Source organism: Penicillium oxalicum, chromosome VI, assembly GCF_001723175.1.
Source record: "Penicillium oxalicum strain HP7-1 chromosome VI, whole genome shotgun sequence".
In the NCBI taxonomy this organism is placed as follows: Eukaryota; Fungi; Ascomycota; class Eurotiomycetes; order Eurotiales; family Aspergillaceae; genus Penicillium; species Penicillium oxalicum.
Genome location: NC_064655.1, coordinates 339,004 through 352,980, shown reverse-complemented (window position 1 = coordinate 352,980; position 13,977 = coordinate 339,004). Strand labels below are relative to the sequence as shown.

Sequence of the window (13,977 nt, the reverse complement as noted above, 5' to 3'; positions counted from 1 at the left end):
TCATTCAACCTTATTGGTGGCGACCAGTGGAGCTCGGTGGAGATTCAGGGCTCCCAAAAATAGACCATATTCCCTCAAGAATGTAAGGGCTGAATATTAGACAACGCAACTGCGCAGTCTACCATGTCGGCTAGTCCTAGTAGGCCCACTCGAACACTACTACTAATTCGGAACACAACCTGTCTGGCGAAGCTGAGTGTTGAAGTCGGCATGTCAAAAGATGAGGCATACAATCCGTTGTAGCTAGGATGCTTGCCTGGCCTTTAATTAAGCATTAGTGAACGATAGTCAACTGGGGAACGATATAGTCAATGCATCGGGAGGGATACAATGAGAAGCTAGTTGGCTCAATTCTTGAGGTCGATTGATCTTGGGAAAGACGAAGAGATGAGCCGATCTACAGTACCAGATAAGACTTATTTCCGTTCAGAATATTATGCACCCGTGCTGATATTTCCACAATGCCAATAAAGTGCGGTCTAAAGAGTGTATAAGGGTAAGGTATGCGAGTTCATTCAGCTGGCATTTCATTGGATACGTGGGTATTGCTTGTGTTGGTTAGCCGTAGGCCGTTCTGGCTCCTGCCCTGGATGTCTTTGCCTTGGGTCCCCTGGGGTACGCCCAAGTATACCGAAACGCACGTGACAACGCTAATCCCTTAGCGTCCATAGAATGATGGGCTCACGGCCGCTACTCAAATAGCTGCGGCCCCCGCGCTTCTTTGAGGTCCGTAACAGAGGGCTACTCGCTTTAACAGAATTTCAGACTACCAGCTACATTATCATGTCTGCCTATCTCACGATCATACACAATTAACAGTCAACCCAAATGGTGGCTATTATGCTGCACGACACGCGATGTCGCCCGGATAAGAAGACGACAAAGGCCTAGTGCAAGTCTCTGAGTTGGAAGGTAAAAAGAAACTCAAAAATATCAATTCAAGTCCAACCCAACAATGCTAATTCGATTCCAACTTCATCTTCGGCTCGAATTTCTGTCTTTTCAGTTATCCACGAACTGTCTTCCAAATAATCATCCATTATCACAAGGGTATACTCGTCGAGGAAGACACGGCCGCAACGGTAGTTGTCTAGATCAAGCTCCCCTTCCAATTCCGGGGCGGATGTTCCATCAAGCAAGCGGCCATCAGCGTAGTAATGTACCAGCCAACCGCAGTCTTGGAGAGCTTGAAGCTCTTCAATTTGCCATGATTCTTTTAGAGGACCACAGACGATGGTTTCATGCGCGCTTGAGGTGGAGCTGAACGGGACGTAGATGGCTTTGAAGGTAATTAGACATATCTCATGTGTCGCGAAAAAGTGAAGCATGTATTTCTCAGCGAGTGTCCCGAATCGAAACCACTCGCCATCCCTGTATTCTTCAGCGACTCTCTTGACTCGAACCCTCTTTCTATCGTGGCACCTCTGATAGGATGAACCAAAGGGCCCCTAGAAAGTGAGCGTTAGCTAAGCAATCACACCGAAGGAGACCCGTCCAGTACCTCGTCTATGCTGTAAGAGGCGTTTATTAACAGTTCGTGCCAGAGAAAGCCGAAGACGGGGTTTGCGATATATATGGTTGCTCTTTTGCATAGTACAGGTTCCACGGCTATCATAGCCTCAGTTCTTTTAATCAAGACGTTTGCATCAGTCACATCACCGAAAAAGATCTGAAGTAAATGACGTCGATCAATAGCCGGTGTCATTTTCTCCGGTTTAAGAGCTTTGAATGGATAAAGTTGGATTTGATATATTGAGCACAATATGGACCCCGCTCGTTTAGTAAAGTGTCTGGATTATTTTGAAGAGATGATGAGGGAGTGGCTACCCTTATAGTGTACCAACATCTACCGGGAGAAGCCGCAGCTAAATGCATTCTCTATAGGATCTTATGGTTCCCCGTAAGTCCTTTAGGGACAGTTAAACAACTTATGCCAGGAGTGAATTGAAAGTCACCTATGGTGCAAGATGATGTCGATGACAGAAGCAACGACTTGAATGAAGAAAATAGGTCCACCTTGCAATTTGGTGCACGGAAAATGCAAGCTGGGCCAGGTTGATTCACAACAAAATGGAGAGTAACTTGGTGATGGTTTTCACCGGACCTCTAATCTCTCCGGTGAGCCCCGATCTACAACAAGCATCAACGGGCATTCATTAAGTTCTCAAAGAGGAAAAGAATAAAGTAAAAAGGTAATTGGAGCACAGATTGAAGGCTCGGAATGTGACTTTGTTCTAAGAGCATGAGAAATATTACATGACTTGATGAAGAGGTCAGGGGACTGACGATACTCTTGAATTATTGGCTACCCACGTCGTCTGACCAGATTGCAGATCAGCGAGAGAAGAGGAATATTCAACGGTGAAACCGAGTTTAAGTGGGTCGAGTGGGCCCCGCGGTCGGACATTCCCAGGAAGCACCCGTGAAAGCTCCCTTTACAATAGTAAACCATCACCGTGCACTTGTAAGAAGATGAATTACCTGCAAATTTAGGAGAGTTGTATTTGTTGAATTGTGATGAGAACTCCCGTTTAGTGTTGATTCTCAAATTGCAGAGCAGTCTATCGGGTCATGGAGCGTTTCCAAGAGGGGTCGGTGAAAAGAGAGGGTGGTGGAAAGACGGGGTTGTGAACAGTGAACAATAAACAGAGGCTATAGCTCCAGCTAGGAGAGCGGTGGGCCAAAATGTGGGTCAGGCGGGACGGTTAAGCAACGGTGAAGTGTCATCAGTTATCGTCAAAACTTCATTTATGAGTTACCTGTTCTACACCACAGAGCTCATCGATAATAGCTCCGTCGCAGACGATGTTGCAGATCAAAAATTGCAGAAGCTGAACATTTACTAGTGGATGTTAGCGCCTCATAAAAACCCACGACACCAGGTTTCGACTTACCAGACTTATGTGACCGCGGAGATAATCTGTAAGTATCTAGGAAAGAAAGCCACAAATTTGAAAATGGCTCAGATGAACTCTCTCTTCCATGTATCACCTGTATCCAACCAGAAAGCACATGGTCGCAGACTGCGTCAGGCAGCAGCAAAAGCATTCCCTGATAGTAATCTGAAAACGGATCCTGAGGAGATGGTGCACATCCTCCGGGCCCATGTGCTATAAATCCTTCATTGGGTGACGAGTTGAGCGCTTCCAAGGCTCGGAGGTCTCGGAATGTTTCCATTAAACGAAGCTTTTGAGGATTCCTGGGTTCTGATTTTAATCATTTGGTCGCACCCGTTACTTATATGAAATGAGAATAGTGAGGACGATGCGTCATTTGCTTATTCAATCCTTTGCACTCCTGTTGGTCCACGGAGCAGCTCGAAAATATCCCAGAGAACCCAGAAATCGAAAGAGATTGTGATGAATAACGTGCAGCAGCAGGGCTTGAATATCCCACTTAAGCCAATCAGGTACTATGGATGCTCTTGGCTGGCCTATAGTTCTAAATAGGATACGGCTCAAGAAAAATGATATATTTCTTACGTACAAATCCACTTTAATCATTGCTGATTTGACTTAATAGCAACAGATCTCAAGACACGGGTTCTTTCGCGGCACATAGCTGGACATGTAATAAAACTTGCATCGCACAAAGCCCCCTATATCTAGGAGCTATCTCAGCGATCTCTACAAAAGACATCGATAAAAGTGTTTGGGCCCAAATCACCATTCCAAACGATACTATTGTTTCTCACAGAACCACCACCGATCATATGGATTCGAGCCCCATGCTGATTTTTGACTTCGGTAGCGTCGCGACTGAATACAGCGGAACTTTTATCACCTCTGTGCCGGAGAAACCGTGCGTAGACCGTCCAGAAGAAGTGCCTATCAGACATGAAGAATATTAGACGCAAGTGGCAAGCGATGAAACTGCTAGGGCATACCGTGTCCGCTTCTTTCCTCATCGCGATGGAGAACTTCTTCCATGTCTCGATGGCAACTTGCACTATCCTTCGTAGATAGGACCATTTCCTCTGGTTGGGATGTTTTGATGGTATCACCGCTGGAGCATTCTTCGTTTCTATTTTCCATATCAAGAGGGAACAAGGATCAGAGGAGCTAGCCGGCAGTACTGGCTTGAAGTGTTGAATGGATCGCTTGTGGATGAAGGGAGAAGTCGGGCAATGGTTTAATTATATACTGAAGGGCCTAAGATGCGGGAAGATACTCCGTATCCTGCTCCTTGGGGGCAATACAAGGCTATGCAAATTATGCAGCCGGTTGCGGAATTGGACTGACCAATGCGATGGTATGTTTGGACACTGCAATCAGATCTTCGCCCAGCAGCTTATGATCTACAATTAATTCTCCTAAAATCATTGTACTCATGTCCAGGTCTAGAGGGTCTTCCGCCATCTATAACCGCTATACAACAACGTTCATTCATACGAAAGACCGAGTCCCCAAATTCCAAGTCTCGATTTCTGCGATTCGTTCGGGAATATCCTCCCAACCAGATGCGATTGCGGTTTCTATGTGGCCATTTGGTAGCGAAACGGCGACCCTGTTCGGAAATACCCTGTGGGTTCAGTCAAGTTCGAAATCGGGGGTTAGACAAGACACCTACAAATACGTGAGAGGAGGCACTGATTGGCCGGGTGGCGGCGGGCTTTCACAGAATTCCCCGTCAGTTATGAGACGCATAGAGACCTCGGAAAACATACCCATATGCGACAAGAAGCTTTAGGTTACCCATTCTTGCGTCCCTCTGAATCTCTTAGGCCACCGAGCGTTGTAGCAGTGTCGGCCCCTCTAGAGAAATGAGTAATCCTTCCCGGAGCGTACAACGGGTCATTGCTGTAGCATGCCTGGGCTAATGTCAGTTTATTTCGTGTCAGCTATGTTAATCACTTACAGCGGCTCTTCCTGCGGTGAAAATGACAGCCATTCAACACAGAAATCGGAAGTCAAGTCCGCATAAACCCTAGGAGAACTCGAGTTTATATCCACGATTTGCCTAATTGATGTAGCTAGTAGAGTTGGGTGCGAGTAAGCCATCAGGAAGACGATGAGAATGGACATGATACTAGATTGTGGCCCTTTTTTTAAACTCTTTGTAAAAGGACTAGACTAATTCTTACCTGTCTCACGACTCTCAAACGTCCTATGCTGAGGCGCGTTTCGGCATTTCTGTTCATATTGGAAAGTATCGAGGATATTGGTAAGGGTCCTTTGGTACCCCGATGAACTCAGTAGGGGAGAGATGGTCCGTGCCGCTATCTCCAAGTCAATTTTCGTGCATCGTTCAAGCAACTGTCCGCATAGTAGATCGCAGAGAAGTGTAACTTTTTCTTCATCTCGTTAGCTTTCAAGATCCAGTCAGCAATAATTATCATACCCTTTTTTCAATTTGTGCCGACGATTCATCCAAGGTATACCCTGCGGCCACCAAACTGGTCTCACGCCAGAGTAGTTCAACTCTGGCTCAAACAGTCCAATCCAGCTACATGCCAAATTGCCACAGATGTCGGAAGTGAAATTGCTGAGCCAGTCTTTGTAGGACTTGGCTAGAGAACCGTTGCTTTGGATTGTTTGGGTCACTGTCATTCTATCAAAATTCCGCTGTGACTGACTAGAACCATCATGATGGGGTTCCATATGTGAAAACACCTTGCAGCTCATCTGGTCTGTGTCGAGAAAAATTTTCAGGTAGCGAGAACTGAAAACCAGGAGACTTCGTTACCTAGTACTTATAACTCTCGCTAGTTCAATTGCTCTATTGACCCGGTTTCCTTATGCAGTCAATTTTCTTTTTTTTTGATTGACCTTCTGGTGATGGAGACCACACTGGTACTTTTAGTCCACTGAGGCATTTTTGGTTTTGCGTTTTCTACGATAAAATCAAGCTAAGGGCATGCGTTTTTGGATTGGGCTAGCTTGACTGGGCAATCGCGGACTGGAGTACAGCCACCTTGCACTCCAACTCCTCTAGACGACTGTCATCACCTGAACCTCCCGATACAGTTGTGTAGATTCTTTACGAATATTACCGCCATCATTTGCTTCCGACAAGACTTCAGTCGCATCATGTAAACAGGTATTACGGCTAAAGTCATCAGCTTGTTGATGCCGACGGCGCAGGTGTTCTCGGAGGTTCTCCCGCTGCGTAAATATGTTCCCAGAACTGCGACTGCAGTCCGCGCAGGGACACATAATCGGCATTCTCGCGTTAGTGTATTTTTGGTGAACCTCACGCTGATGGCGTAAGAGACCACTGGAGTCGGTGAAGCCATTTTCTCTGCTGCAGCCTGGCTCATGACATCTGAAGGAACGGTCATGTTTATCCATATGTTTACCAGGGAAGATACGACTTAAGCAGGAATATGACGGAAAGGATAAAATGAAGTAGAGCTACCCACTTTCAATTACATGGACGACCGTACATCGGTGGCATGGGCTGACAGTCCTGATGGTCACAGTAAATCTGGTCGTCGGCGTTCCTGGGAATAGTACGGGTGGGCACGCGCCGACGCTTGCCGTCCATACTGTTGACGTTTAATTACTTGGTCATTCGGAAAATTTTTGAAAACCCCCCGTAGAACACAGAGCAGAGTTAGCTGGACCGGCTTCATATAAACCTAGAGGCAAATGTTAGGATCGTCAGGTTAAAGGCACATTCAAATCAACTCAACTCACGATAGTGATAGGCCAAATATACCGGTGAAGCCCAACCGATCGTTCAGATGGTTGGATACTCAAAAAAACCATACAGGGGCTGATCGAGGAGGTTCTGGGCAGCTGGTCTTAGTTAAATAAGTCATCTCTTGGCAATTACGTACAGGACCGCTCGAAATCAGTTTCACCTCTTTGTTCTCTTCTATTCTTTCTCAAACTTGATTCTGAAACACGCTAGTCTATTTTTAATTTAGTCTCTCGTAAAATCGTGAAACGTATTTATAAATAAAGTCACATGATTGTTTTCTGTGTAATGTACTGAAATAAAACACATTGCTCTATATCTGGCATTGTCTGGTCGTTAAAGGCTTTCGTATTACGTGCAATAGGTAAAATGGTACCGCGTGGCCACTACTCATTATGATAATAGAAAGGGAACCAACCTAACTTAGTAAAACCCTCTGTGGATATATCATGAGTATGAAACCGGGAGGAGATTGGCTCCCCTGACCAACTTTATCGGTCGCCTGCCAGTGGTCAATCAGCTTGTTCAAAACGTGAATTTGGAGGATTCGCACAAGGTGCATTGACAAGTGGTAAATGTGAGGGAAGCGTACTCAGTGTAGTGCCTTTACGTCGGAATACTAGCGAGTTCCATCGAGATACAGATCCTCTTACTGGTACACTCAGCGTTCGTTAGTATTTGGACATGCCACATCCCCCACTTATCTTTATACTACTAGAGGGATGTGCTATGTTTCAAATGCAAAAGAATGGCCACTGTACGTTCAGTTGAAGGTTTTAAGCCAAAAGATATGGTGGTACAAAAATGCGAAGCATGTCCTCCTTCCTAGTTTTTTTTGACAATAATAGTTCCCAAGGCTAGAGTTTTTTAGCCTCACAGATCTTTTCATGTAAAGAAAAGACTTCTCGAATGGACTGAGGCTTCCCATGAATCCAGGACCCACCACGACCGCCATTGCCATTATGGTACATCAAAAACATAATGTCAGGAGTATCGACTGTGTTGTAATTGTACGACAAGCGGCAGAAATAGTCAAAGCTCCTCACTTCATTCAGAAAATTAAGATCCAATCTTCTTGGCTGACACATGATTATTAGATATTGAAAGCGTGGAGAATGACGATAGTTCGATGAAAGACTTACCCAATCCTGAGTCTCTCGACTGCATCTCGGCATAGTTTACGAATAGGTTCGGTTCTTAGAATAACATGACCAATCTGGAGGTATGGATGGAAGCTCAATGATATTACTATCCAAGCTATTGCTTAGTCGTGAAAGATATCTCCGAGATCTGTCTTGTGCCGGTGGTTCTGTGATCCTCCACAGTGAGAGACGAAACGGAACATTTAGATCTGTGAGTAGCTCACCTGAAATAGGCTTCACTTGACAAGTAGCTGAGTCTGCTTCAACTCTTTCTTGGAAAGGAGTGTCTGTACGGTAGACAGGATCGGGCTTATATACCATGCCCGCAGATTGCGCATGCGAAGTTATGGTGCCGTGGATCTCTCGGTCCAACTCCTCACTGGGACCTTGCTCCTCTTCCCCACCCCAAAAGGAATCATTACTATTGTGATGGAAACCTAGGGATGGAACGCAATTGGTAAGAAAGGACAGAAGAGAGAAAGTGGGTAGACAACCCATTACAGTGATGTGTGTCTGAGATCAAGGTGTTGTCAAAGACAGAGGAGCTCAGAAATGGGTCAGGATCCTTAATATATAGATCTGTACAATTCGTAAGTTCAATAGTATTCACTTTCTAGAAACCATCAGTCGCGATTAAAGGATCTGCACAGTCATGATCAGTTCCACACTCTCTGAGAGAGCTATTAAACTAATCTCCAAAGCCCTCTCCGATTTATCGACTTCTCTTGACTCCTCCAGCAAAGCTGGCCTTAAAGCAATTGGTTTATTCGAGAATCGCTTCTCCATATTTCTGGGCTTGGCATCCCCCGGAAGACCTTACCCAGGATGCTAGATTTTTTTGGACAAGTGCAAGGCTTTGACATATGTGAGACCATCTGAACCTCTCGACAACCATGTTGACGCATTAATGGAGGAGGTGTTGGCGCATTGGAGCTATGGTACTGTTCTCAAATAAGCCCTGACAACTTGGCATTTTGATCATTGAAATATTGAAAAACCGCCTGCTTCAGCCTCAGATGATCTGATCTCCTTCCTGAGTCGGCCCAATAGCGCCGTGATTGAGACAATACAAGGCCGATATAGAAGCATGATGGGCCGGGGCGCTGTGGTGAATGATTCCTTCGATTTTTTGCTGGTCTCGATCTGAGTACGGGATAACGAGTTGGGTTCAAAATTATGTCTGAATACCCTTCATGTTTTCGGGATAAACCATGCCAAACAGACTGTATTAGACTAAGCTTGCATCATACATGCCAAATCTGCCCTATTCAATCCATTTGTGATCAGACAAAAGTCGGAAGACAGGATGAAATCAGCCAAAAAAAAACAGACCGGCGCATAGCGTATAAAGCTCTGATATTGCAGATGAATCAGGTCCTATTTCACTTTATCATGCAGTATTGTAAAAGAAGCAGTGAGGATGGCACTGTCAAGTTGGTCCTTGCGCTATGCTTTCCTTGTAAGGGATTGATGGAAGCGCTTACAATCTGTCAAGGCAATGATACGCCGTGTACGTGACCCGGTCCTCCGTAGATCCTGGAAGAGGTCAAGCAGCTTAGTATTTTGGGTGAAAACCCTCTGGTCAAACCAATTCGTGGGAAATTCGATTCTCAATTCCAGTAGCTCTCTAGAGCTATTCTTGTATGGGACTAGAGGCCCGGCATTCCGAGTCCGCTGCTTGTCGTGCCAGACAATTGGAACCATGTTGGCGAGCTGGAGAACAACGATGGCCCCGAACTGTCCAATCATATCCAACTCCAAACAGCAGGATTTAGGAGGACAGCATTATAATCGTAAAGAGGAACGGCTGCAAGTACCTCTTGTCAAGGCTCTTCTTTTTGGGTCCGTCCACGGGACTACGTTGGGGGTGGGCGGCTGAGGCTTACAATGCACTGTAGTTAACGTGATCAATCAATATGAGAGAGGCTGAAAAGCAACATACCTGGAGTCGGTGTGTTGCCGGTAGCATCTTGACTTTCTCGTTTGACATAGCGGCGTCTGAGTTTTAAATTGGCGTTGGTGGCGGGCGATAAATCAGAGCCGGCTACTCCACTGGAGATTTGGTTAGGATGTAGTTGCAAATGCGTTTGGCGATGACAGGGGTAGGGCCTGGTAGGCCCTACCCTGTCGGATACCAAGACGGAGCGGTGGAGTGGATGGAATAGGAGGGCGGTTGGTTGTGCATAAGGTGAGGGCTGACCTGCAGCCTCTTTTTTCAATGCACACGGAAGGATAAGGATAGAAATGATATTCACCACCTCCGCATCCCGCTCATTGACCAGATTAGAAAGTAAAGGTATGAGGAAACTGAAGCCTAATGTAGTACAAGGGAACGGAACCCGATTGGTAAGGAGATCTCAGCGATATACTTACCTGCACAGACCCAGTCGATCATCATGATCGACAGTGACCCAGAGAGAAATCGCATGTGGGGTCTGGGGCTATGTACGCCCGATCACAGGGGTAGGGCCTACTAGGCCCTACCCCTGTCTACCCAATCACCTGTTGTTCCATTTTCAAAACTTTCCCCGCCCTCCCTTGACCGTCTTCCCTCTTGAACATCTCCCTTCATCCTCTTCGTAGAAGATGGACCCGCATAGTTCCTCCTGTTATGTCTCCAGCTTGGAAAGACAAATCCAGAGCCTTCACCTAATATTGAAGGAATGGGCGGCTTATGTGCCGCAGGATGTTATTCTGAAATCCCGGATTTCGTTCGTGGTCAATCCTCAGGTCTCCCCGCTTGAATCTTCACAAAGCTCTCTGAGTAGCCAACGTCAAAAGACCTTGCCTCCAAGTCCACCCGAGCCAGAAGAAGCATGGAGGAAAACATTGATTTCCTTTATCAAAAAGATACCTACCGCTAAAAATTGGTTCAAGGCCATATCCTCTGCATCTCTCGATACCGAGTCTCTCTCATCGCCATCCATTCTGCAGTCACTGCTAAAAGAGCCCGGTCAAATTGAAGGAGGCCTTTCTTCAGTACCGGTTATTCAACGTCAGCATACAAACATACTCCATACGTTGGAGTCTTACGCTTTACTCACGCAAAAATGCGAAGACAGTGCAAAACTGGCGAAACTTATCGCATCCTATCAAAAGTTTCTATTCGTTGCACTTTGTCATGTTGCATGTTGCGTCGGCATCGACGAAAATGTGGTGAACAAGATGATGGGGTCGATTTCAAATGGCAATCCCGAACATCTCCGACAAATGCGGCTCGCCGCGGCTTGGGGAGTCGCGGCGGTTGACAGGCTTCAATGCAAGAGCAAATGGGGCATGAGAAGTGGCGATATCCTCTTCTACTGTCTGTACACATTGTACCCATTTTCATTGGCCCATATAGAGCTGACCATGGAATTTAGTCACTCCGTCATTCTATTCATTGAGAAACATAGCCAAAGGGAAGCAGTCGATAGACGTCTTCACGACCTCTCTGTGTCAAAGTCAATATACAGAGATCAGTGCTCGTCTACCGAAACTTCACATGAACAATCTCTCTGTGCCTTGTATAATCAAGTGCATATTTGGGAAAACTGTCCAGTGTGTGCACAATCCCCGAAAGTGCTGCCATTTACTTATACTTGTTTTCCAGACTTTCTGAGATATGCAAATCTCTACGCGCTGATTTGAACGCCGCAAGGGATATATTTACCAGGTGGTATTTGGAACCATTTGGCTCTAATGCTTTTGATGAGCAAGAGCTCTCAAGCCTGTTCTCCCCTATGATTACTGTATCTCCAAGAACCCAGTGGGGAACTGGTCCAGGTGGTGGAATGATCAACCTTGCCGAGGATGTGCGGAAAAGACGGCGTACTGATAATGGAGCGGGTTCACCGACTACAGAGAAAACCCCGTCCGGTTTAGACAGCCAGTCTACAATCGACACGCCAGGTCCGACTATTTCTACAGATGCTCTTACAGTCGTTGATGATGATCAGATCAGCCCCCGGCCTTGTCCATCGAGTGAGCTCCTCAACCCTTTATGGTTATTCAACCTGGTACTGACTATCGAACAGCGTACGTTAATGCGGACTTCGGAGATATATCGCAGCAGTCCGCACGGGAACATTCAGTCCTCGCTGCTGGTACAGGTCTACAATTGATCGATGAGCGGCAGATAGGATGGCCAGTGCCCCAAGCGCAAGATTATTCAAGTAAGTCGCGGTTTGCAGATCGGTGGATAAACAGCTGAAGTCCGGTTAGATCATGTTCCTCCGCTTTCGGCTCGCTCACCGGATACCGCGGATGTACAAGCACTTGCGTATTCCGTTCCGTCCTTCAATGCGATATCTGCGATCCCGTTCTTGCCAGACTCCCCTTTTCCAGTTCATTCCTCGCCGCTTCCGTCTAGTTCGCTTGAATATTGCATTCCATCATTTTCTCAAATAACGGGCATCCCTTCCCCTGTATGATACCTGAACTCATTCCAGACTATCAAATCGTTTCTCTGCTCCAAGTAACCACACAGATACACGAGTTCAAGATCTCGATCAATCCACTCCATTCTACTGAGTCGCCCTTCGCGAGTGGTATTTTTGCCTCATGGTTAACAAGGGACACAGTCGCGTTCTCTTCGTAAAGGAGGATTGCTGTTAAAGTGCCGTAGGGTTCTCGTGGGGATGCTCCGTTCGAAAATTTGATCAAGCTCGTCTTCATGTTCTGCCGAGACGTTAACTAAAGGAGAAGAAATGAAGATTTGCGTATTTCCGATACCTCCTTTTGAAAAGGCCGAAGAAGTTCTAACGGGACATTTCGACACAGTCTCATGTGTGGCGCATCCTCCGCTGCTGAGAACTCTGCTTTCGGCAGCCAGTCGCTCAGGAGATCGCAAGAAACCTGATTAGGGTTTTTCGTAGTCGGTCGGAGGTAGGCCATGGGTCCATTCGATGAATAGCCACTAGCACTGATCCTAAGTGCACATGGACTGTATTGATCGTTTTGGGTTCTGCTTCAAAATATTCAAAACAATCCATGTTCTGCGATCGGGTCAGAGGGCGGGGTTGGGCAGAACATCTGGGACAGTGCACGTGAACAATGGCCAACCCCCACTTCGGCACCTTTCCCCACCATTATTAGTCATTCGACATTCAATAACTAACGTAATTCCCGGCTTCGCGGCACACCCGGCTTCGCGGCACACCCCACTGAGAATCGCGTCCAACTACCTACCTACCTTCTTCAACCATCTACCATGCCACCAATTCGTACTGCATTTCAACAGAAACTGGCCATTCAAGAGGGCAAGATCTTATTAGCCCTTGACGATATCAAAAACGGTCGTATCGAATCGATTCGCGCAGCTGCAAAGCTATACGATATACCCTACCGAACTCTCGCTGCACGCGCGAGTGGGAGGCAGGCACGCGTTGATCAACGCCTATCTACCTATAAATTGACCGAAACAGAAGAGGATTCGCTAGTTGAATGGATCATCTCTCTAGATACGCGTGGAGCAGCGCCTAGGCCAGCTACTGTACGAGAGATGGCTAATATCCTACTGGCTGCCCGCGGTAGCCAGCCACCACCTACTGTTGGTAGGAATTGGCCATCAACCTTCATTAATCGACGCGAAGAGATTCGATCGCGTTTCTCTAGGCGATACGACTATCAACGCGCCCTAAACGAAGATCCAAAATCGCTACGAGCGTGGTTTGCGACCGTACAACGCGTGATCGATGAGAACGGTATTCAACCGCAGGATATCTACAACTTCGATGAGACAGGATTTGCAATAGGCCTTATATCAACACAAAAGGTTGTTACGCGAGCTGATTACTACGGTCGGCGATCGTTACTACAGCCAGGTAATCGCGAATGGGTTACTGCTATCGAAGCAATTTGCGCTGATGGCTATTCGCTACCGCCATATGTGATTTTTAAGGGCAAGGTTGCAATCGCTGGTTGGTTTGATAACCTACCACAAGATTGGCGATTCGAGGTCTCGAATAACGGATAGACTACCGATGAGATTAGCCTACGATGGCTACAAAAGCTATTTATCCCATCAACAAATTCGCGCGTACGAGGCCGATTTCGACTACTAATTCTTGATGGCCACGGTAGCCACCTTACGCCTCAATTCGACCGAATCTGCGCTAAAAACGATATTATACCACTCTGTATGCCTGCGCATTCATCGTATCTACTACAGCCACTAGATGTTGGCTGTTTTGCAGTATTAAAACGCATATAC

General features: G+C 46.5%; 4 protein-coding genes across 4 annotated transcripts; 2 read left to right on the top strand and 2 right to left on the bottom strand.

Moving 5' to 3' along the window:
- Positions 1–938: 938 nt before the first annotated feature.
- On the bottom strand, positions 939–1,328 carry POX_f07441 (uncharacterized protein; the record flags this gene model as incomplete). The annotated part of the gene is made up of 1 exon (XM_050116242.1): positions 939–1,328. One exon carries the CDS (start codon positions 1,326–1,328, stop codon positions 939–941), a length of 390 nt encoding a protein of 129 aa, XP_049966381.1.
- Positions 1,329–5,930: 4,602 nt separating this feature from the next.
- Positions 5,931–6,290, bottom strand: POX_f07440 (uncharacterized protein; the record flags this gene model as incomplete). The annotated part of the gene is made up of 1 exon (XM_050116241.1): positions 5,931–6,290. One exon carries the CDS (start codon positions 6,288–6,290, stop codon positions 5,931–5,933), a length of 360 nt encoding a protein of 119 aa, XP_049966380.1.
- Positions 6,291–9,149: 2,859 nt separating this feature from the next.
- POX_f07439 (uncharacterized protein) lies at positions 9,150–9,302 on the top strand (the record flags this gene model as incomplete). The annotated part of the gene is made up of 1 exon (XM_050116240.1): positions 9,150–9,302. The coding sequence occupies one exon, from the start codon at positions 9,150–9,152 to the stop codon at positions 9,300–9,302; it is 153 nt and encodes a 50-aa protein (XP_049966379.1).
- A 3,673-nt stretch (positions 9,303–12,975) lies between these two features.
- POX_f07438 (uncharacterized protein) lies at positions 12,976–13,740 on the top strand (the record flags this gene model as incomplete). The annotated part of the gene is made up of 1 exon (XM_050116239.1): positions 12,976–13,740. The coding sequence occupies one exon, from the start codon at positions 12,976–12,978 to the stop codon at positions 13,738–13,740; it is 765 nt and encodes a 254-aa protein (XP_049966378.1).
- Positions 13,741–13,977: the final 237 nt, after the last annotated feature.